General features: G+C 58.4%; 2 protein-coding genes across 6 annotated transcripts in view; both read left to right on the top strand.

Annotated features, from left to right (window-relative positions):
- Positions 1-13,300, top strand: part of PER2 (period circadian clock 2) — a 40,262-nt gene extending 26,962 nt beyond the window's left edge. Inside the window, exons 18-23 of one of the 4 annotated variants that reach the window (XM_018040197.1) lie at positions 801-1,058; positions 4,208-5,022; positions 6,311-6,497; positions 7,293-7,485; positions 8,593-8,743; positions 11,129-11,320. In XM_018040197.1, the coding sequence (XP_017895686.1) occupies positions 801-1,058; positions 4,208-5,022; positions 6,311-6,497; positions 7,293-7,485; positions 8,593-8,743; positions 11,129-11,320 (1,796 nt within the window). Of the gene's footprint in view, positions 1-800; positions 1,059-4,207; positions 5,023-6,310; positions 6,498-7,292; positions 7,765-8,592; positions 8,744-11,128 lie in introns of those variants that run through there. The other 3 variants (XM_018040207.1, XR_001917237.1, XR_001917236.1) reach the window with 3 other exon arrangements.
- HES6 (hes family bHLH transcription factor 6) lies at positions 17,598-20,486 on the top strand. Of its 2 annotated transcripts, none has more exons than XM_018040229.1 (4): positions 17,598-18,535; positions 18,623-18,709; positions 18,800-18,881; positions 19,103-20,486. In XM_018040229.1, exons 1-4 carry the CDS (start codon positions 18,455-18,457, stop codon positions 19,528-19,530), a joined length of 678 nt encoding a protein of 225 aa, XP_017895718.1. In that variant the 5' UTR covers positions 17,598-18,454; the 3' UTR covers positions 19,531-20,486. The 2 variants fall into 2 exon arrangements, with proteins under 2 accessions (XP_017895718.1, XP_017895729.1); XM_018040240.1 differs by having other exon boundaries at positions 18,255-18,535; positions 18,800-18,841; positions 19,103-19,231.

The following is a 23,853-nucleotide window of genomic DNA, read 5'->3' on the forward strand; positions in this document are numbered from 1 at the left end:
GCAGGGTGGGGATGGCGACCCTTGCCTCCGCCCCCGCCACACTCCGGCTCCTCCTGGGACAGGCGTCCACTCAGGTGTCCACATGGAGGGGCTTCCTGGGAGCGAGCAGGGATGCCAGGACTCCCCCTTGCTTGGTGCCGAGAGAACCCCAAGGATGAGGCCCCCTGACCTCCCGACTGCCGCGGGTGGGGTGGCGAGCTGGGCCTCCCCTGTTGGAGGACAGGAGCCAGGACAGGACAGCCAAGGGCGGCACGCTGAGCTGTCCTTCCGACACCTAGAGGAGAACCAGCCTGAACTTGTTCTTTGCTTGGAAGAAGGGCGTGATGAGGGGGAGAGTGCAAGTCAGAGGGTCCGTGGCCAGCCCCCTCAGGATGGCCCATAGTCCCATGGCCCCATGCTGCCTGCCCCCGCGGTTCTGCTGACCACACTGCTGGGCCCGTGCTCCTAAGCCAGGACAGGGCCGGGCACCTCCTGTGCTCTGAAAGCCCAAGACAGCCTGGAGTGTCTTCAGCATCAGAGGCTGAAACCCCAGGTGCCCCCAGGTTAGAGGACGGATCAGTTAGAGGGCAGATTCCCGAGCCCCCACGTGACGCAGCTTCGTGTCCCCGCTTGTTGCCTTTGCTTGGTAGCTTTCTCAGAAAGCTGAGCAGACGCGTCTCGAACATGAGCCCCATGCTGTGGGCGTCGTGCGGGAGTCTTCTGTGGGAGACTCTGTCCTTTGTGGGAGCGGTGTGCATTTTCTCAGCCATTCTCGGGCAGAAGGGCCCCTGTGGATGAGAGCTCCACGTCCGCTGTTCCAGAGCTGCTGGGAGATGCTGCTGCGAGCGGGCCCGAGTCTCTGGAGTGCCTGGCAGGCCCTGCGCTGCCCTGCGGCCTCAGCCAGGACCAGGAGGCCTTCTGGAAGCTGGGCCTCACCAAGGAGGTGCTGGCCGCCCACACCCAGAAGGAGGAGCAGAGCTTCCTGCTGCGGTTCCGGGAAATCAGGAAACTCCACGTTTTCCAGTCTCGCTGCCATCATTATCTGCAAGAAAGGCCCAAGGGGCACTTGAGCAACAGGAGTAAGTGATGACGTCTGAACTAAAAGTGGGTTTTGTTGTTGTTCTTTTTTTAAACTTTGTTCTTAACGCTACTGCGTCCCATGAGGCTTTCAGATGGTGAGTGCCCCCTGTTTAGGACACCTGCGTTTGTAAGATGCTGTTGGAGCTTGAGCAGTGACACTCTTGGGGATGTCACCTGCGTTCCCAAGGCGACCGTGCTATAAACAGTGGTGACAGGCCCACCTCCCCCACTGTGGAGCACAGGGCCAGGCGACTGTCCTCCTGCCTTGCCAGGCATTCTCTGCCTGGGTGACCCCACCCCTCTCCCTCCCTCAGAGAACCAAGGGGGCGAATTCACCACCCAGGGAGGGAGCATTTGACGTCAGGCTCCTAAGGAAGCAGGGATCCCAGATGATGCTGCAGGAAGAAAGGGCGCCCTTTCTCCCCAGAACGCACACCCTCCTAGCGGGTTGGCCTTGCCACTGGGGCGCAGACTCCAGGGCCAGACAGAGCGTGGGAGGTGTGAAGAGCCAACATGGGGCTGCAGTGGAGCAGGCTGGCTTCCTTGCCCCTCGTCTGGTCCAGGAGCCGGGCTCCCAACCCCCAACTGCCTTCCTGGGCCCTGCGGTTAGGGCCAAGCTGGTTGGAGATGCCAGCTCTCTCCTGGGCTCCAGGCCCCGAAACAAGGATCAGATCTACGAGCCCAAGGCACCCACACTGCGAGGGCCCAGCTCCCCTGGCCTCTGGGCAGATGTGCCGGGACGGGTGTCCCAGGAGTGACAAGCTGGCCCTGCTCTTGAAGATTATGCCATTCCCGCTCTTCTTTCTTCCTTCCTACCTGGGCCCAGGGTTACTGAAGGCACGCAGGGAACCTCTGGAAATCAGAAGCCAGGGCCCCACCTCCCCAGCCCCAGCTTGGTGCAGAGTCCCAGCGCCAGCCAGCCCCAGCTTGGTGCAGAGTCCCAGCGCCCGCCAGCCCCAGCTTGGTGCAGAGTCCCAGCTCCCCCCAGCCCCAGCTTGGTGCAGAGTCCCAGCGCCCCCCAGCCCCAGCTTGGTGCAGAGTCCCAGCGCCCCTCAGCCCCAGCTTGGTGCAGAGTCCCAGCGCCCCTCAGCCCCAGCTTGGTGCAGAGTTCCAGCACCCCCCAGCCCCAGCTTGGTGCAGAGTCCCAGCGCCCGCCAGCCCCGTTGGCCCAGCAGCTTGTGCAATGCCCCTGCCGCCCAGCTGTCCCCAGCAGCCCCGCCCAGACCCGGAGCCCAGCACTGCGACTCCCAGTCACAGTGGGAGACGGACTCTCGCAGGAAGAGCACTAGGCAGACAGGCTGGCGGCAGAGCCCCCACCCGCATGGCCGTTCGCGCCAGGCCGGCCCATCTGCCCTGGTATGTGGCACAGCTGGCAGGGGACGGCCCCACACGCCCGCTGCCAGAGCCCCCGAGTTACCCTCTGTGACATTAGAAGAAAACGTGAGGTTCCCGGGGCCCCTCCCACTGCCTGTGCCACACCCACCAGGCTCAGTGTGACCCCCTGGCCCACAGCACCCCCAGTCCCGGCCAGTGCCCAGGGGAGGAGGCGGGACATGCCCTGTGTCCCCCACACCACAGGTTGAGTCCCTACAGCCTCCTAAGGACGGCCCCTCTCAGCAGGTCTTGTGTCAGAGGAAGACCTGTGTGCCTTCAGCCCTTTGACTCCACAGGCATGGACCCAGTCTCCTTTGGCAGATGAACCAGGAAACATCTCTTCTTAAAAATGATGTCTTAAAAACATCTCTTTTTAAAAGCTTGTAAAGTTGAGATATGAGGTTAGATGAGATCAGTGGTTCTGCCTTTCAGTTCATTTCAGTCCCTCACTCATGTCCGATTCTTTGTGACTCCATGAACCGCAGTATGCTAGGCCTCCCTGTCCATCACCAATTCCCGGAGTTCACCCAAACCCATGTTCATCAAGTTGGTGATGCCATCCAACCATCTCATCCTCTGTCGTCCCCTTCTCCTCCTGCCTTCAATCTTCCCCAGCATCAGGATCTTTTCAAATGGTCAGCTCTTCGCATCAGGTGGCCAAAGTATTGGAGTTTCAGCTTCAACATCCATCCTTCCAATGAACACTCAGGACTGATCTCCTTTAGGATGGACTGGTTGGATCTCCTTGCAATCCAAGGGACTCTCAAGAGTCTTCTCCAACACCACAGTTCAAAAGTGTCAATTTTTTGGCACTCGGCTTTCTTTATAATCCAACTTTCACATCCATACATGACTACTGGAAAAACCATAGCTTTGACTAGTCTGACCTTTGTTGGCCAAGTGATGTCTCTGCTTTTTAATATGCTGTCTAGGTTGGTCATAGCTTTTCTTCCAGGAAGCAAGCATCTTTTAATTTCATGGCTGCAGTCAGCATCTGCAGTGATTTTGGAGCCCAAAAAAATAAAGTCTCTCACTGTTTCCATTGTTTCCCCATCTATTTGCCATGAAGTGATGGGACCTTATGCCATGATCTTAGATTTCTATTTTTTTTAATTTAATTTAATTTTTTTACTTTACAATACTGTATTAGTTTTGCCATACATTGACAGGAATCCACCACAGGTGTACATGAGTTCCCAATCCTAAGCCCACTTTTTCACTCTCCTCTTTCACTTTCATCAAGAGGCTCTTTAGTTCCTCTTCACTTTCTGCCATAAGGGTGGTGTCATCTGCATATCTGAGGTTATTGATAATTCTCCCGGCAGTCTCGATTCCAGCTTCTGCGTCTTCCAGCCCAGCGTTTCTCATGGTGTGCTCTGCATGTAAGTTAAGTAAGCAGGGGGACAATATGCAGCCTGACGTCCTCCTTCCCAGTTTGGAACCAGCCTGTTGTCCATGTCCTGTTCTAACTGTTGCTTCTTCACCTGCATACAGGTTTCTCAGGAGGCAGATCAGGTGGTCTGGTATTCCAAAGTCTTTAAGAATTTTCCAGTTTGTTGTGATTCACACAGTCAAAGTTTTAGTAAAGTCAGTGAAGCGGATGTTTTTCTGGAATTTCCTTGCCTTCTCTATGATCCAGCGAATGTTGACAATTTGGTTTCTGGTTCCTCTGCCTTTTCTAAACCCAGCTTTTATATTTGGAAATTCTTGGTTCACATACTGCTGAATCCTAGCTTGAAGGATTTTAACTCTCATTGTGTCGCTATTATTTTAGCTGCTCCCAGACTAAGAAATACCTCTGGAATAGACTCCTCTTGGAAAAAAAACGGGAAAAACCGAAAACTGAAGTCCAAACGTGTCAAGCCTCGCGACTCCTCGGGCAGCACTGGGTCTGGGGGGCTGGCGCCCCAGCGGCCCCCACTGGTCGGCCTGAACACCACGGCCTGGTCCCTGTCGGACACGTCACAGTCCAGCTGCCCAGCGGTCCCCTTCCCTGACCCAGTGCCAGCGTACTCCCTGCCCTTGTTTCCAGCCCCAGGAACAGTGCCCGCACCAGGGACCGTGGCCACAGGATCCGGGGCTGCCCACACCAACCTTGCGGTGCCCATGGATGCCCACCAGGCGCTCAGGGCCCATCCCCCGCCGTTCGCCAGCCCCGTGGCCCCAGTCGTGGCATTGGTCTTGCCTGGCTACTCCTTCTCCCCGGTGACCCCAACCCTGCCCGCAGCCTTCTTCCCCGACCAGCGGAACTTTGCATCTGAGATGCCTCCTGCCTCACAGCCCGACTTCTTCCCTGATCGGACCTCAGCCCCCAAACAGCCGTGCACATATGCCCCAGCAGAGCGAGGGCAGTCCGCGTCGCGGGTGGCCACCCCGGGAACCCCGCCCTTGGCCGCCGGGCTCCCAGACAGGACCTCCCCGGCACTCTTCCAGTCCCGCGGAAGCTCACCACTGCAGCTCAACCTGATGCAGCTGGAGGAGGCCCCTGAGGGCACCGCGGCAGCCACAGGGGCTGTGGGAACCATGGGTGCAGCCGCCAACTGCAAACCTGGCTCGTCCTGGGACTGGCAGCCCCAGTCACCTCCAACCGTAAGCACCTCCTAATGCCCTTTGTCTAAAGCAGGTGGCAGACTCGGGTGCCGGGGCAGGCTCTGCACCCCCTCATGCCTGACACGCTTCAGTCTGGACACAGATTCGTGTGCCAGACATGAGCATGTTCCCAAGGCCCCATCACAGTAGACCTGTGACTCTAACCGTCCTGGAACCTGAAGAGAGAGAGATGGCCGGCAGATGCGGTGTCCAGACAGCCGCAGGGACTTCATAACGCATCATCAGGGGCCTCCGGGTGTTAGGTGGATACTTCGAGGATGGAGCCATCAGGTTAAATGCCAGAGCAGAGGCTCCTCGGAGGGGGACTGGCAGCAGAGGGCCTCTGGTGAAGGACCGGAGCCTGAAGGAGCTGGGAATCAGTGCTCTCAGTCTCCGTCCTCCCAGGTCTTGAGGACACAGGCGTGTGCGCTTACTTGGTTCATGAAACGGCCGTGTGATTCCCAGCTAACGCGTCTGTGTTCTGAGAGCCGAGCCAGGGCAGTCCGTGAGCCGTCCCCCAACACCCGTCCTGTGTCCAAGGCAGGGCCACCTGAGTTCCCACCCCCGACCTGTGTCCAAGGCAGGGCAGTCCATGAGCCCCCCAAAGTGGGGCCGCATGGGCCCCCCCAACACCTGTGTCCAAGGCAGGGCCACCTGGGTTCCCACCCCCCACCTGTGTCCAAGGCAGGGCAGTCCATGAGCCCCCCAAAGTGGGGCCGCATGGGCCCCCCCAACACCTGTGTCCAAGGCAGGGCCACCTGGGTTCCCACCCCCCGCCTGTGTCCAAGGAGGGGCCACGTGGGCCTCCCCCTGCCGGTGCTCTGGGAGAGGAGGTGAAGACGGGGCCCCCAGCACCTCTGCTGCCTGCCTGGCCTACAGGCTGGTTCTGAGGACTGGCAGGCTGGCCCTCCCAGGCTGGGCCCGTGGTGCCCCCGGCTGGCCCTGCTCTCGGGGTGCAGGAGGCAGAGCCCGCTGCTGGGAGGGGCGCCTTTGGGTGCTGTCGAGGTGCGGTCCTGCCTCTGTGTCCACTCTGTGGAGAAATAAGCATAAGGCTTGGATTCCCACCGGGGCTCCTGGAGCCACCGTCTCTCAAGGGACTCTCCCAAAATGGAACCCAATCAAACGTCATCCTTTCCACTTCCGAGAAGCGAGCTGGGTTCCGGGAACCCGAGGGTCTGTGCCCATGGCCCATGGAGGAGGGGCCAGCGGTCTGAGGAGCCTCCGTCCCCTCCCCCACCCCCACTTTGCACGGAGACCTGACTAGGTGTCCCGTCCCTGTTCCCCCAAGCGTGCGGAGCCGGCGGATGCCCCGAACAGCGACGCCCTGTCCTCGTCCAGCGGCTTCCTCCACCTGCTGCTACACGGGGACCTCTGCTCGGCCACAGGCTCTGCACTGTCCGGGAGTCAGGCCTCCGCCACCTCCTGCTCCCTGGGCTCGGGCTCCCTGGGCTGCGATGCGTCCAGAAGCGGGCCAGGTATGTGGGGGGTGCCGGGAGCCCTGAGTGGGGTGGAGGGTGCAGTTGACTGTGTTTGGAAGACCCCCACATGACGCACCCGGGTATCCTTGGCTCTCTGAATCCGAGGGCACCAGTCGCCCCAGAGCCTCAGGCTGCCGTGTTGCTGGGCCCAGCGTCAGGGTCCTTCCTGACTGCGCGGCTTCCGGCTGCACCCCGAGCGGCTCCTCGGAGCCTCACATGGGCCACAGGCCCCCTCCTGCCTCGTGGCCAGGCCCGGCTCCCTCTGTCACCTGTCACTCCCCGCACCGGTGGGCACAGCAGGCCCCACACCCCTGTCCCTGGCTGGACCGTCCCTGGGGCTCCCCGCGTGTGCCGGGAGGGCAGGCAGTGCCGCACCGTCCCGAGCGGCTCCCCTGGTGGGCGCTGCTGTGTGGCCTCGGGCGGTACCGGCCAGGGTGGTGCAGTGTGGCCCGGAGCTGCCCGGCGAGAGCAGCGCACACGCATGTCCCCAGGCTGTAAGCGCCCCGCTTCCCTCACCTGGGCAGAGCCCCCTTCCCCCGGGAGGCCAGGGAGGGGAGAGCACAGCCTCTTAGATGGGGCCCTGCCTGGACGTCCCCCGCCTCGCCAGCAGAGAGTCACCTCCGTGGTTCCTGCTGACACTCGCTCTTTAAATGATTTTTAAATTATCATCCAGAGAATTGGACCGTTGGAAAAAGAGAAGGGACAGTCCCCCAACACGCACGGTAGCTGCCCTCCCCTTACAGGGCCGACTTGAGCTCGAGGTCGTGACCTGCGGCGCTCTGTGTTTTAAAGGCAGCAGCGACGCGAGCCACACCAGCAGGTATTTCGGAAGCGTCGACTCTTCGGAGAAAAACCATGGCGCAGCGGCGAAGGCAGAGGTGGGCGGGACTGAGCGCCTGCTCAGGGGTGTCCTCCAGGACCCCGTCTGGCTGCTGATGGCCGACACGGACGACAGCGTCAGGATGACCTACCAGATGCCTGCACGGTAGCTGCTCGCCCCTCCTGGGACGGTGTGGGGCTGGGCTCAGGATCCCCCCAAACTGTGAGGCCAGAGGACTTCCCCAAGCCTTATCTCAGATGGAGCGGAGGGCACCGCTAGAAGGGGCCCCTCCAGATGGCTGGCCGGCCGCACGGAGCCCTGCGGAGGCCCTGCTCCCAGCCTCCAGGACCGCTGCTCCAGGGACCCTCCAGGCTGTCACTTGCTGTGTACGAAGCATTTGTGCCAATGTCGTCTCTTTTGCTCTGCTGCCAGTAACCCTGTGTGGTCAGTGGTGTGTGTGTGTGTCTGTCTGTCTGTCTCAGAGATGCAGAAACCAAGAGTCAAGGTGGGTGACCATCCCAGGCCACCAGCTACTCTTCAGGCAGCCTGGTCTGTGCCTCAGCCCAGGCCACCAGCTACTCTTCAGGGAGCCTGGTCTGTGCCTCAGTTCTGACCACTCCAAGGAACCTGGAACCCATTAGGGTCCCTGACCCTGTGCAGTGCCCCCTTGGTGGGGGTGATTTACCCCCAGGCTCAGAACAACCAGGGCTCTGGGCCAGGCCAGCCTGGGGCTCCGTCTCCAGGGCTGCTGCGAGGCAGGCCAGGGTAGCAGGTGGCAGGGAGGGCTTATCTACTCTCCACCTCGCTGGTGATCACCACCTCACTGGTGAGAAGCTCCCAGGTGCAGAAACAAGTGTCTGCAGGTACTCAGCTCCTGTGGCTGATCTAAACTAAAATTAAAACCAGAAGTTGGTGTATCATTTTCATAGAAAAACTACAGATTATTTACTAGAGAGATTGTTACCTCAAATAGGGTAATTTAAGTGGAAAGGAAAGTTAAACAAAATCATCTAAAATTGCATGAGTAGGACTTCCCTGGGGTCCAGTGGTGAAGACCCCACACTTCCCCTGGAGGGGCCACAGGTTCCGTCCCTGGTCAGGGAAGATCCTCTATGCTGAGGAGTGTGGCCAAAAAAAAAAGGATAAATTAATCAATTAAAATAAAATTACGTGAATAATACTGGAAGGACTGGTAGAAAATGAGCATATACTTTAAAAAAGAGAACACTTGAGGCATTCTAAAGCGTCCGTGTTTCTCGCTATTTCGTGAAGAAACCTGGAGACGGTCCTGCAGGAGGACAGGGAGAAGCTGAAGGCACTGCAGAGGTTCCAGCCCAGGTTCACGGACGGGCAGAAGCAGGAACTGCAGGACGTCCACCCGTGGATGCGGTTGGGCGGCGTGCCCGCGGCCATCGACGTGGCGGTAAGCTCTGGGACTGGGCGCTTCCTGACATGGCGTTCCAAAGCGCTGTGATGAGAATGCCCGGCACTCTCTCTGCATCTGTTCTGTACATTTAAAACTTTGAAGGTTAAATAAGAGCATTGAAAAAGAAAGAAAAAGAAAAACAACCACGACACTGTTAGATGTCCTTCAAAGAACTTCCTTCCAGTGGCTTTTCAACACTGTTTCCAAAAAGGTCTCCAAAATGTCTAATGTCAATCACATGCTGACATTTGAAAATCTTTTGAGCTGTCGTCACAATTAAAACACAGACCACTTCTTCTATCCTAAGCCCTCAACATCCGTGTAGACCATAAGACGCAGGGGACAGCAAGCCCTCCTCCCACCCTAAGCGGCTGCCCCCAGGCTGTCTGTTCCTTCTCGAGGGCGTCTCTGTACCCCAGCTCCCTTCTCCTGCTCACTTCCCCAGAATGGACACAGCCAGGCTCCGGGGTGCCCGGCCTTCTCTGTGCAAACTGCCCCGGCACGGTCAGCTCCCGCCTCCGCACGGGAAGTGGCATCTACACGCCGAGCCCCACCAGCGTCCACCTCTGGGGAACTTCCCGGGTTTCCCCAGAGACAGCCTGCCCAGCCACTGTCTTCCCACCCACTCCAGGGCGACTCCGCGCCACTCCGCTTGCTCAGACCATGGGCCTGGACTCCCCTCCTCTCGTACCCTGATAAAGTCCATCGGCAGGGCACGCTGGCCTGACCTTCCAGGGGGGTGGAAAGCAGCCGCTTCCCATCGCCTCCAGCGTCACCACCCTGGTCCATGCCGCTGCTTCAGCGGGACTGCCAGCTGCCTTCTGCTCCCTGCGCAAGACCACGTCGCTCCCCACCCCAGCCCTGCGCCCCTCCCGGGTCTCCATCCCGTGATCACAGGCAGAGGAGAGTGCCATAAAGCCATTAAACCGTGTCACCCCCTCCCCACAACCCCCGTCCCCCTGCGTCCCCTCCTCTCTGGCTGTTCGCTGAAGACCATCACGAGGCTCCTGCCCCAGGGCCTTTGTGCCTGCCCTGCCCTCTGCTTAGGGCTCCCCTCTCCTCACACAGACACACGCTCACTCTGGCTTCCTTGTCTTTCCACATAGAGTTGTGTTATTGACCTACCGTCACTATGTGTGTATGTTGCTCAGTCGTGTCCGACTCTTCTGTGGCCCCACGGACTGTAGCCCTCCAGGCTCCCCTGTCCATGGGATTCTCCAGGCAAGAACACTGGCGTGGGTTGCCATGCCCTCCTCCAGGGGATCTTCCCGACCCAGGGATCGAACCTGGGTCTCCTGCACTGCAGGCGGGTCCTTTACCGTCTGAGGGGCCTGGGGAGCCCCGGGTGATTTACTGCGGCACAGCAGATAGCCCCAAACTTAGCAGCTTAGAGTAAGGGCCATTGATCCTCCCCACTGTTTCTCGGGTTGGAATTTAAGAGCCGCTTAGCTGGGTGGTTCTGGCTCCGGTCCTCTCCTAAGGGTGGAAGATAATGGCTGGGCTCCTGCCTCCGGGGGCAGGACCGGAGCTGGGGGATCTGCTTCCGAGGGGGGTCCCTCCCGCGATGCTTGTGGGGGCTGGCTGTTGGCAGGAGGCCTCTGCTCCTTGCCGCGTAGATCTGACCTTGGCGCTGCTTACATGTCCTCAGGACAAGATCCCAGCCTCCCCTGAGGGCATGGGGCCGGGAGGCTGGGGGTCTGTGACAACCTGCATCACCTCCGCTTTGTTAGAGGCACGTCAGAGTCCAGGCCTCCTCCTTTGGAGGAAGGAATATCAAAAAATGTGTGGGCGTATTTTAAAGCCACTACAGTCGCTCTTGGTGGCCTTTTCTGAACGTTGACTGTAAAATGACAGTCCTCACGTGCCTCATTCCACGTCAGCCCAGCACCTCCCGTCTCATAATACGCCTCGGAGCACCTCTCCTCCGGCTACTAGGAGATCTCTAATGGGGTATGGATTTTCCTCTCTGTTCACTGCTGAATCCCGGTTCCTAGAACGAGCCTAGAACACAACAGATGCTTAACAGATAGGTGTTCAACATGAGGAGGAACAAATAAGTCGGTGGCTTGTTGCTGTCCCATTCTACAGATTAGAAAACTGAGGTCAGAGAAGGTAAGTACCACTCCAGGTCACGCAGGCAGGAGGAGGAGCACTGGGACCAGGGCCTCTGGTTGATGCCCCCCGCCTCACTGTGCAAAGCTGCCTCTCAGATAAGGTTCCCAGGGGACTCAGATCGGGGACGAAGCAAGCCCCACAGCCCAGTGGCACCTCCTCACCTGCCAGCAGCCTCACGGTGGACACCTGGTCACCTGCGCCTCGTTCAGACTGAACTGTTGTACCAAAGATCTCATTTTCGTTACTGATTTACATTTTTCTTTCAAGGGATGTGTTTACTGTGAAAACGAGGGAGAAGATAACCTCTGTGTGTCATACGAGGAAGACATCTCTACGCCGGGGCTCAGCGAAGTGACAGAGACCAAGGAAGGGGAGAGTGGGCCCGCCCGCGGCCGGGAAACGAGCGGCAGGCACAGCGCCCCTCCCCAGGGCGGCCGCGCCGCCAGCGACGTCCGCTAGGCGGCGCTCTGGGGCGGGGCCGGGTTCGCGCGCGTCTCCGGAGAGACGCACGGATACACTTTTGTGGCTTTTTTTGTTTTAGAAAAAAACCCATAGTTTTCTGAAGGGGTGATTTAAAACCATGGAGGGCAGAAGACGTTTGCGAAGAAATGCTATTTTATATTTATGAATAAAATACAAATATAGGGTGTTAGGGGACAGGGGAAGGAGACCTTCACTGTTTAACTCGAGAGAGACTGCCTGCCTCTTTGGGTCGGGAAGGCGGCTGGGCGCCCCACGCGTCCTCAGACGGCCGTCCCGGGTCTGCTGGCTGCCGCGGGCTGTCCCCAGGCCGCGCCCAGGCTGCGCCCACCCGCCGGGGGTCCCAGGGGCGCCCCGCTGAGGAGCAGCGGTCCAGGGCTTGCCCCGCGTTTGTGTTTGTGTTTGGATCAGATCAAATTCTGTCCTCTCCGGGGGCAGCTTTTTCTCTAAATTATTTAGTCAGGCTGATGTCTTTGAGACCTACCAAGTGGAGATCACAGCCTCTGCTTATTTTCTTTCAAAAACCTCCTTTTCAAAACGTTTCGCATTAAACGGTGCGTAGTTTGAGAAACCCGCGGCTTCAGCCCCCAGTGCAGCCGCAGCGAACGGTTCATCTGACAGAGTGTACGTCCAGGGCGAGTCAGGTTGAACTGCGGGCTCCGGATGAAAGAAGCCGACAGGTTCCTGTGGCCAGCTCCAGCACGGAAGTCACACATCCTCGGAAACACGGCGCAGACCCTTCCGGGTGTTGCCGCAGCATCCGTGCATCCTGTTCAGACCAGGATGCCCGCGTGTCAGTGAAAGCGTGCTGCTGGCCGTCCCCGTCTCGGCACTTGGCCCTCCCAGCCAGGCTGTGACCGGCACGTTTGGGACTCGGCGCGTGTTGGTCCATCGTTGGCACTTGCCAGGCGTCAGCTCTGGCGCAGCCGAGCCAGCCACTCCTCCTGGCTGAGCTGGGCGCCCCGCACCCTTTTCATGAGCCTTCGCTCACTGATGCCGCTTCCGGTCTCTGCAGAGACGTCCCCTATTGTCGCTGGTACTTTTGGGAGGACACTTGGGGAAGAGTGAGACCAGACTGCTCACCTTTTTGCAAAACCTCACATCGCATCGTATATCCCAAAGATAGCTTAGAAAAAATGTTATACTGGTCCCCAGAGTGAATGAGAAGCTGCCCGTGATGAAACGATTGACTTACAGTTGCACTGAGTCCGTAGCAACTTCAAAGAAAGCAGCTTCCCCCCGGCCGCCCCGGCCCATCCTTTGATGGAGAAGCAGCTACTAGAACAGGTGAAGCCTCCTTGTAATCCAGTTGGTTTTCATAGAAAAATTATTTTATGCCTGAATATCAACCTTACTTTTCATAAATGCAAAAATTTTAATTATTTTTTTAAACGTAAAAGCATCTTCAGATCCCCAAGGCAAGGTGTAGTCTGTGAGTTTGTGTGGAGATCAGATGCTACAAACGGCTTCTTGCCTGAGTCAGATCATCGAGGGATAGTCAAGGTTGCATTGACTTTACCTGAACTGCCAAAAGGTTCTCTCCTGTTACTGAATGTTTACCATCAGCATTATCTTACTATTTATGTCTGTCTGTTGATTAGGTGCCATGTAGCTTCGACGCGTGCTGAGCAGTGGACCGTAGGAGCAGCTTGTGAAACTGTTTCCACGGTGCCGACACGCATCCAGTCTTGTTCTCTCTAGTGTGTGTGCTTACCTGGGCGTTACGAGGCTTCCTCTCTATTTTAAACTGAGCCTTCTTTTTAATATATTCCCGAAAAGGTATGTAAATAAGCTCTCAGAGTCTGTGTAACAACACGTCAAGCCTTGCCGGACAAGTGGTTTGTTTATGCTCAAGCCAGACTTTCTTCACCCAGTGCAATATGTTTGTTGGGCTGCTTGTGTCTTTTTATGACTTTTTTGCCTTTTAGAAAATTGGTAAATAAAGCAAGTATATTTTTATTTTGTATATTTTTAATATAGCCCAGAGAAATAGGAGCCTGAGTGCTGCTCGTTTCTTTTCTGCACGGTGTGTGAGATCTTACTTAGTTCCTGGACCAGGGATCAAACCTGTGCCTCCTGCAATAGAAGCACAGATTCTCAACCACTGGATCACCAGGGAAGTCCCTATTTTTATTTCTGTAGTTTTAATATAGCACAGAGGAATAGGAACCTGAATAGAGACCAAGATTATCAAGTGATTTTTCTAAGATGAACCCTAGAAATTCTGCTTTAGGAACTGTTCTGTCTCCAAGGCGCTCCTCACCTCTTCCCACGCACAGTGTGCCTCTTGCTGGCCCTCCTGCCGTGTGTGTGTGTGTGTGTGTGTGTGTGTGTGTGTGTGTGTGACACGCAGCCCCCACCCCAGTGATCTCCCTGTAATGCAGTGTTAGTCACTCACTCGTGTCTGACTCGTTGTGCCCCGTGGACTGTAGCCCGCCAGGCTCCTCTGTCCTTGGGATTCTCCAGGCAAGAATCCTGGAGTGGGTTGCCATGCCCTCCAGGGGATCTTCCCGACGCAGGGCTTAAGCCTGGGTCTCCTGCGTTGCAGGCAGACTCTACCACCTGAGCTACAGGGGACTCCCTGCTGTAGATCTCATCCTGGAGTCCAGCCCCTCCGCGGTTTCTCACTCACAGATGGGGAGAGGGGCCGCTCAGCTCGGCCCCTGGTACTCGCACCCGCTCTGCGGCGAGCCCAGGCACCTGCTCCTCTCTCCCCGCCCACTCTAGGACGTCTGTCCCACCGGGGCTGGCTGTCTGTGCACTGGCCCAGGGCTGAAGGCAGCGAGGTCAGAAGGGTCTGAGGCCAGAACGGCCTCGTGTCTCCACCAGAGGTGATACAGGCAGCGCGGCACAGCCTCCTCCTGCCCCACCCCCATGCTTCCTCCCACAGCAGCGAGACCTTGCAGGGCCTGGCCAAAACAGCGGGGGGCTGCTTCTTGCTACCTCCCACTTCATACCAGACCGTGTCATGGGTCCCAGACTTGGTGCCTAGCCTTCCCAAATCTCCCTGAACAGGAGGAGGAAGGCTTGGCTCTCACCTCCCATCCTGGCCGCCTGGAGCCAGGTGGTGGTTGGGGGTGGGGAAGCTAAGTCCTCCCAGTGGACCTAGAGGCCTCTGCAGACCCCTTCAGTGGCCAGATGTGGAGATCCGCCTGCTTCACTGAAATTCTGGGAGACCTCAGGGTGTTTAGCTGCGTTTTTATCTACTGTTTAACCCCAAGGGCACCCCTCCCCTTTATTTCCAAACCAAAAGGAGCTTCTCCAAGCCGCTGGGCTGATTGCCCACCAGGGGCCTGGACATCCATAGGCTGGCCACCGCCTTTGTTCCCTGCGGATTTTATGGCTTGCCACCCCTGCCGCTAACTGGTCTCCCTGAGGCCACTGCTGCGCTGCCCGGCCTCTGTTGGGCTCTGTCTTTGGATATGGGGATCAAAGAGCCCAAATGCTCAGGAAGTCTGCGCTCAGGCAACCTTTGAAGATGGGCTCAGTCCAAGCGACAAATGGCAGGAAGTGGGTCTGCTAGGGGAGGCCATGTACAAGGAGAGAGAAAGGGCATGCTGGTCCTGAGACGGAGCAGCCGGGTTTCTGGGAGGGAGAGGCCAGGCCTGCCAGCCAGTGGGCCCACTAAAGGAAACAGGCTGGCTTCAAAGATGAGGCCTTGGGCAACTTCCGATCTAGCTGGAAGGATTTTGCTGGAGGAGGATTTTGCTGACTCACACACCCTACACTATGGTGGTGATTTAGTCGCTCAGTCGTGTCCAGCTCTTTGCAACCCCATGGACTGTAGCCTGCCAGGCTCCTCTGTCCAGAGGATTCTCCAGGCAAGAATCCTGCAGTGGGCTGTCATTTCTTTCTCCAACCTTACTCTATACTTGTGGGTTTTGTCCCAAGGCTACTTAGACTGAGGCATTTCCCAGCACTGAATCCTCTTTCCTTCAATTCTAGACAGCATTCCTCAAGGCCCCCCGACCCCATGTAAGATCAGGCTTTGGAGATCCTTAGCCCTTGCTCAGCCATCTTCTCGTGACAACTGTCACCTGTCTTGTTTTCACAAAGTTAGCTCTATATCCTACGACCACCATTAAGCCTTTTCTATCAATCTACAGAAAGACACAATGACGTAGTGACTTTCGCTCACTCGTAGACTGACTCTAAATCTTGAAACGCTATGAGCCATATTACCCTGTTGTGACTGTGAAAGAATTGGCTACTGAGCCAAGTAAGTACTAAGGTTACATTTCTCTCCTTGGGCAGCTTTTTGTTTTTCCCGGGGTTCTGAGTTGCCTTTCATTTCTTGTTTGCACCGTTGGCCTTTATCACTCTTCCTGCACTTCCAGTTCCCCATCGGCCTTCCCCAGAACCCCGATCATCCTGTTCCAATATAAAGTGCTTATCCTGGAGAGCATTCTAAAATTCTCGTTTGATCTTATTCAAACAATACAGTCAATAATGGGAGGGCTAAGAGTCAAGAGTGTAACAAACATCACCCAGTTGGTTTTCCCATATCTGAGTTCCTCAAAGTAGGGCAACTTAACTGCCGTTCCTGGGCGTGGGGGTGGGATCTTGCTCCCTGGGGTGCTGTCTAAATGGTGAAGAAAAGTGAAGTTCCAGGCCAGCTATGGGGTCTCTCCGGTTCCACTACTCAAGCCCCTCTCGCACTCCGTCCAGCCCTCCACTATAGGAGGGGGAAGGGCCGTCAAGCTTCTGATCAGGCAGGGGAGGATGGGAGAACAGGAGCTAAGCTTTCTCCCCCATGGCTTATGAGGGAGACCAGGAAGCACACAGGGCATTTGAAGGAGAGGAGCAGGTTCCTTCCCTGGGTGAGCAATGCAGGGCGGGGAGTGCATCAGCACCCTGCTCAGAAAAGCAGAGACAGCCAAGTGAGGACCAGCAGAAGGGCTGCCCAGGGAGGCCCTGAGTCCCAGAGCCCCTACCCACCCAGGGCTCACAGAGGTGAGCTGGCCTTGCTTGTGCTTAGTCGCTCAGTGGCGTCCAGCTCCTTGTACAGAGCCCCCAGACTGTAGCCCACCAGGCTCCTCTGTCCATGGAATTCTCCAGGCAAGAGTACTGGAGTGGGTTGCCATTCCCTTCCCCAGGGGATCTTCCAGAGCAGGGGATCAAACCTGAGTCTCTTGTGTCTCCTGCATTGGCAGGAGGGTTCTTTACCTGCCGAGCCACCTTTGGGAACCATCAGAACTCTCAAGCTTGTCCTATTGTGGTCTGGTGGGGAACCTGAAGTAAAGTAGACACCAGAGGGCTGCCAGAGCCATCTTCAGATAGTGGGGGGCCCAGGTGGGCGTCTGTAGCCCAGTCCTGCCACCCGGCCACCCTGCTGTCCCTGGATGCTTCTTTCTTCTGCTTCCTTTAGCTAGGCTCCAGACGCTCCATCTTCCCTCCCAGCCCAGGGCTTCTGCTTCACCAGGCTCTGTGCTGGGGTCCTGGTTAGAGCACCCCTAGCCAAGGATGCTTATAACCTGGAGGGGCGCAGAAGTAGACCCTGACGGTCCCAGTCCCGGGAGGGAAGCAGCAGGCCCTTCCACCGGGAAGATGGAAAGGGAGCTGCGGCCTGAACCGCAGGGAAGGAGCCCTTTAAGGGAGATCCCAGGCGCTCGAGGTATAAGGCTCTCTGTGTGCGGGGTACAAGCCCTGGCCGCCTGAAGGCAAATTGGTATCCCGGCTTTGCCAGGAGAGCGCGTGGACCTAGGCCTTCGGCGCTGGGGCCAGGCTGGGGTCCCCAGGGTGCCGCCCCACCGCCCACGCACCCCACCCTCAAAGAGGCCGGGCCGGCAGATGGGCGGCCGGCCCTGGGGGTGGCGGTCGTCTGGCGGACACAGGCGCACCCACCCCCGCGCCCGCCCTGGTGACAAAGCGGCCGAGACAAAGGCGCGGCCAACACCTGTCGCTCTTGGCTGGGCTGCCGCTTTTCTCTGCCGTAGCGGCTGCAGCTGCCAACTGTCACGGGCATCAAGTTACGGGGACCAGACGGCGGCCTCCGCCAGCCCGGCGAGGGGCGGAGGAGGGAGGGGGAGGGCTGGGGGGAGAGGGAGCCCAGGGGCTGGGGAGGGGGGCCGGGCCGAACGGAAAGGGGTGTGGGACCAGGGAGGGCAGGATGCGGCAGGGCGAGCTTGGGTTGCGGACGGGGGGTGGAAGGGGGTGGGGGGTGAGAACCAGATAATGTCGGGGGTGGGCGGGGGAGGGAAGGCCGGGCGGCGGTGGGTATACTGAGGGAGGAGAGGGAGGGGGAAAGGAAGGTGAAAGGGGGTCGGGGAGCGGAGGGGCCGAGAAGGAGATGGGAGGGCGACGAGGACCAGGAAAGGACCAATGACTAGAGAAAGAGGTCCGAGAGTTGGAGCCGTTGAGGGCGGGCCTGCGGACCCCGCCCCACTAGCATCCCCGAGGAGGCTGCAGGCGGCGTTGAGACCCTGGTATCAGGGCCCACAAGTCCGCTAGAAACGCGAGGGGGCAGGGGCTCGCTCCCACCCCTGCTGCCCTTAGGGCCCTCACCTCCCTGGGACTCTGCAGCCTCCCCAGACCGGACCTGTGGCTCCCTCCAGCTTCGGAGACCGCGGTCTTTGCTGCGGCTCTAGCCTCCGGGACCCCAGCACGCGCGCTGAAGGGCCCCTCCTGTGGCGTCTTAGGTGAAGGGAGCCAGGCGCGAACGGGTGGATGAAGGGGTGGGCGCCCTCCTGCTCGCGCGCGCAGCAGACCTGGGCGACCGGTTCAGGGTCGGAAGGGAAACCAGCGCACCCGGGGCCATAGCCCTCGGGGTCATCGCCCCCTCGGGTGCCCACTCCCCCTCGCCAACGCGGCGGTTGCTCGGAGGCCGGGCTGGGCTTTCTCCCCCCACCCACCAAGTCCCCGGCTGCAGGCCACGCCCCACCAGCTGCCGGCCGACCCCGGCGGCGGGGCCGGACAAAGCGGGCCTCTGCCATTGGCCCGCACAAGCAATTGGCATATTGAGATGCAAATAAGGTGCTATAAAAGGAGCGGGATCGGGTGCTGGTGCGAGGACTCCGCGGAAGACGCAAAGGGGCGAGGGCAGTGGCTTCGGGCTTTGCGCGGCGAGGGGCGCGCTCGCTTGTAGCGCTCGCCGGGCTCCCGGCGGTGCGCGTCATGGCTCCGCTCCTGGCGCCGGGCCGGGACCGCGCGGGCCGGGAGGATGAGGACGGCTGCGAGGCGCGCGGGGACCGCAAGGTGCTGGCTGTATCCGCGGATCGGCGAGGGAGCGGGCGGGCTCGGGGGGCCACGCAGGGCCGGGACTCAATTTCTCGCTTCCCGCAGGCCCGGAAGCCCCTGGTGGAGAAGAAGCGGCGCGCGCGGATCAACGAGAGCCTGCAGGAGCTGCGGCTGCTGCTGGCGGGCGCCGAGGTGAGGCCAGCGGGGTCGAGGGTGGGAGGTGTCCAGGGTCTGCGGGCCCGCGGGCCGGCCTCGCCTCACCTCCCCTCCCCGGCGGCGCAGGTGCAGGCCAAGCTGGAGAACGCCGAGGTGCTCGAGCTCACGGTGCGGCGCGTGCAGGGCGCGCTGCGGGGCCGGGCGCGCGGTGAGTGGCGGCCGGGAGCGCGGCGGGCGGGGGTCGTGGTGGGGCGCGTTCGCCCGGCCTGTCGCGGCGCGGCTCCACTGAGGACTTCCCTGGCCCGGGGCAGGGGGCGCCCCCCGCGTCTCCTGGGTGAGCTTCGTTCCCGCGGGCCGGGCGGGCCGGGCCACAGCGGTCGCGGCTCACGGGACCCGGCGCGGCTCTCTTCCCCCCATCTCCGAGCGCAGAGCGCGAGCAGCTGCAAGCGGAAGCCAGCGAGCGCTTCGCCGCCGGCTATATCCAGTGCATGCACGAAGTGCACACGTTCGTGTCCACGTGCCAGGCCATCGACGCTACCGTCGCCGCCGAGCTCCTGAACCACCTGCTCGAGTCCATGCCGCTGCGCGAGGGCAGCAGCTTCCGCGATCTGCTGGGGGACGCCCTGTCCGCGCCGCCCGCAGCCCCGGAGCGGAGCAACTGGCTCGTAGGAGGCGCCCTGGAGTCCCCCCTGCCTAGCCCCCGGGTCTCCGGGGAGGACCAGTCCTCAGACCTAGAGGAGGTCCCCGAGGTGGAACTGAGCCGGGCCCCGCCTGCCGAGGGGACGGACTCGGTGCCCGCAGCCCAGGGCAGCCTAACCGCTGCCCGCTTGGCCCAGAGTGTCTGGAGGCCTTGGTGACCAACGCCAACCTGGGGCCTGCGGGGTGGGCCCTGCCTTCCCAGGTTCCGTTCCCTCCTCCCTGGGGTCCAGATGTGGCGGGCAGGGTTCTGGATATTTCCCGGTCCTGCTGTTCAGTCCCGCATAACCAGTCCAGCCAGGCCCCTTTTTACTAGCGGGAAGAATGTTTATGCATTCCCCCGCCCCAGCCCTCTGGTGGGTGGAGGGAGGGAGCTACAGGCGGGAGGAGAAATCTTGCAGGGCTCCCAGGGTTCTCTGGGATTGGCCTGCCCCAGACTTCTCAGGCGCCCTGTGGGTCTGGGGGCAGAGGTGATGAAAAGGAGCTGAGCCTCTCCTGGGTGCTGGGCACTAGTGTCCTGGCAGGAGACCTCAGGCCCTGGCAGCCCTGGCCATTCAGCCAGGACACGGGGGAGGCATTCTGCAGGACTGCCCAGAGATGCCACAGAGAAGCAGGGTTCTCGGTGTGTCTTGCATTTAGCACACTTGATTTTGTGTATTAGGTTGCCATCGATGGTTACAATTGTGTTAAATAAAGCATTCTGGAGACGTAGTTACCCTTCTGAAGTATTGCTGAATGCTGTGGTGTCATTAAGGTGTCAGTCAAATGCAGAAATACAAAGCCAAGCACATTTTCCCCACATCTAATGCCATGAGTGGATTTAAAACTTCTCACTGTCAACAAACAAAGAAGGGTGGAGGCGATGGTGATGGACGCCCCATGGTGCATCTCGTGGTGGACAGTGCTTCCACTTCGCTATGACCAGGCCATTCCAGGTGGGTTTCCCCTGCAGGTCCTTGGACCTGGCTTGCTCTCCCCGGGAACTGTGTGTGTTCCTGGTGATGGAAACTCAAGCATGGAGTTTGTCTCGAGTCACTAAGGAGAAAGGAAACGGCTGGTTCCCAGACCATTCCCTTGTTTGTGAACTTCCGGGAATAAAACTGATACCTGACTGCTAGCCACATGGTGTGAAAGTTTCTTTCGGAAGCCTGTTGGGTCCATGAGTGTGGTGCAGACATCTGTCCACTTAGGTGATTACTTTTCTCTACTGAAGAGCGAGCTTCCCCATTGCCAGTGACCTCAGGGACACAGAGACCCACCCAGTTCATGGCCCAGGCAGTTTGGACTTCAGGCCAAATTGAGCCCAGGAGGTCAGCAACCCTGGAAAGAGGGATACAGGCAGCTGGGGTGTAGGGAGCCCACCCTCTTGGGCTGGGTCAGGGCCTGCAGGTCATGTGGTTGGCTGATCGCAGTCCCTGCCACAAGGAGCCCAGCTGCCACATCTCCTGCCCCAGAACCCCAAGCTTATTCTTGTTCTCTCTTAGGGTTGGCAGTGCCCAGGCCTAGTCAAGGGGTGACTAGGATTCACACCTAGGTCTCCTGTCCAGTGTATATCTTTGCTTTAAAACGTCTCTCCCTGGAGCTTCCCTGGTGATCCAGTGGTTAAGACTCTGTGCTTGCAACAATGGGGGCACAGGTTCAATTCTTGGTTGGGGAACTAAGATCCCACATGATGTGTGTGGTCAAAAATAATAATAAAAATCAGTTCACTTGCTTAGTCATGTCTGAGTTTGTGACGCCATGGACTGCAGCACGCCAGGCCTCCCTGACCATCACCAACTCCTGGAGTTTACCCAAAGTCGTGTCCATCGAGTCAGTGATGCCATCCAACCATCTCATCCTCTGTCGTCCCCTTCTCCTCCTGCCTTCAATCTTTCCCAGCATCAGGGTCTTTTCAAATGAGTCAGTTCTTTGCATCTGGTGGCCAAAGGATTGGAGTTTCAGCGTCAGTATCAGCCCTTCCAATGAATATTCAGGACTGATTTCCTTTAGGATAGACTGGTTGGATCTCCTTGCAGTTCGAGGGACTCTCAAGAGTCTTCACCACCACAGTTCAAAAGCATCAATTCTTCAGCTCCTAGCTTCCTTTATAGTCCAACTCTCACATCCATATATGACCACTGGAAAAACAATAGCTTTGACTAGACGGACCTTTGTTGGCAAAGTAATGTCTCTGCTTTTTAATATGCTGTCTAGGTTGGTCGTAACTTTTCTTCCAGGGAGCAAGCGTTTTTTAATTTCACGGCTGCAGTCACCATCTGCAGTGATTTTGAAGCCCCCCCCCAAAATAAAGTCTGTCACTGTTCCTATTGTTTCCCCATCCATTTGCCATGAAGTGATGGGACCAGATGCCATGATCTCAGTTTTCTGAATGTTGAGTTCAGAAATGTTCCCTGTCACTCCTGCCCAGTAAGCCCATCTGGTCCATTTGGTTACATCCAAGTGCCCTCGAGCTCAAGTCCATTTCCATCCCGTTGGTCTCCCTGCATTCTCTTCAATGTTGACACTTAGACGTGAGATAGGCATCACAAATCACCGCCGAAGAACTACTGATTTCCACCCCCCCCCCTCCCGAAAGGCGTTTGGAGGCGCCCTGCTGTAGGACGCTGGAGCTCAGGGATGTTCGAAGGCCCTGGAGGCGCCCGGAGGTATTCTGGAAGCACCCGGAGGTTCTCGGAGGCGCTCGGAGGTATTCGGGTAGCACCCGGAGCTCGGAGGCATTCGGGAAGCACCCGGAGGCGCTCGGATGTATTCGGGAAGCGCTCGTAGGAGCTCGGACGCTTTCGGAGCTTTTGGAGGCGACAGGCTCTTGGCCACGCCCCCGCCACGCCGTCACGCTCACGCGGTGAGTTCTGGAAAATGTAGTTCCAGCCCTTTAATCTTCCTTTCCCCGAGGATCCTGCAGGCAGTGTCAGAACTACGACTCCCAGGGGCCTCTGCGGCCTGGTGGCCCCTCCCCCCGCTGCCTCCAGGTCCGGGTTCGTCCCGCCCGAACCCAGCGAACCCAACGAACCCAACGGCGCCCAGGCGTCTCGCGCCGTCGGTTAAGCCGCTCTTTGGTCAGCAGAGGCTGCGCTGCGGTCCTTTCCGCCGCCCCGGGACCAGGAAAGGGAGCGATGAAGGCGCCGGCGCCCCGCCGCTCGGGCCTTCCACCCGCGACTCCAGCTCAGGGTCCCCGAACACTTCGGGCCACCAAGAGACCTGGCCGTCGGGAGTGTTAAAAGCGCCCGGGCCTCTCGGAAAATGCGACCAAAGCCGACAGCGACTGGTGTCGAGGAAGAAGGGGGTCGTTTCAGGCTGTGTCATGGAAGCAGTTTTCTCGAGTAGGAAAGACGAATCTTACGGACCGTTTCGTGACCGCACCTCCGCTCTGCCCAGCGTTCACTCTACAATTGCAGTGAGCACCTGTTATGTGCAACGATCACAGAGATGAGGCCGACCAGAGCCTTACTGTCGAGGAACTGGACAAACAAGAACCCACAGAGGCCCCAGGCTGCTAAAATACATCCCAGAGGTCGACAAAGGCGGTGCCTGGTTAAAAAGCAGCCAGAGGAATGCAGAGCTCATCAGGTTCTTAAAGACAGTTCCTGGGCTTAAGTGGGTCTGAAAGGAGGAGGCTTTTAGCTCCTCTTGGGAGCGCCCAGGCTTTTCTACTCTTCCATCCCGGTACAAAAAGTTGCCCGCCGGCCCCTCCCCATAAAGATGGTAACTCTGGCCGTATCTGTTCTGCGCCTGGTTGTCATTCTGCCCCTCTGTTGTCGGCAGATGACACTCAGGCACCATCTTCCTCTCCCCTGCAGATCCTGCCCCAGCTTAACCTGGGGAAATTGTGTATGTCTCCTAGACATCTCAGTCAATGGCCAGGCCATGCTGTCTGTCACCCCTGACAGCTCCATCCCAGGAAATTTGTTCAGACTTCGTCGGGTCTCTCCTAGTTAACTGTCTGCCTGTTTCTTCCTTCACAGGTTTCTTGAGAACAGTCTTCATTCTTAAACTTTTTTTCATTTCCTCACCTGCTTGCTGCTAACAAAATTTCACTGTTTTCCGCTTCCCACCATTCTACTGGAAGCTTCTGGCAGTCTCTGGAGAAGTCCTAAATGTTAGAGCATCCAACACTATCAAGAATGTCATTCTTAAGACACTGTTCTCTGTCTAGTTTTCTTGCTTCCTCTTCGCCCATTCCTTCTCAGGTTGTAGACAGGGCTGTTCTCTGCAGCCCACATCTTCCTTGGACTTGCTGCTCTGTGGCCTCCCTGACTTCTCCCAGTCCTTTCTGCAGCTCCAGTCACATGGGGTCACAGAGCCAGACACGACTGAGCGGCTAAGCACAGCGCACAGCATTCTAGTGGCTAAAGTTTCTTCTCAGGTTTATACTGTAATGAGGGAGACAGACAAATACGTGCTCTGGCAGGTGGTGTGTTTGTGCCAAGAAAAATTATAAATCAGGTCATGGGGACAGGGCGTTATGGTGTGGAAGCAGGGTG

This window comes from Capra hircus, chromosome 3 (genome assembly GCF_001704415.2).
Source record: "Capra hircus breed San Clemente chromosome 3, ASM170441v1, whole genome shotgun sequence".
NCBI lineage: Eukaryota > Metazoa > Chordata > Mammalia > Artiodactyla > Bovidae > Capra > Capra hircus.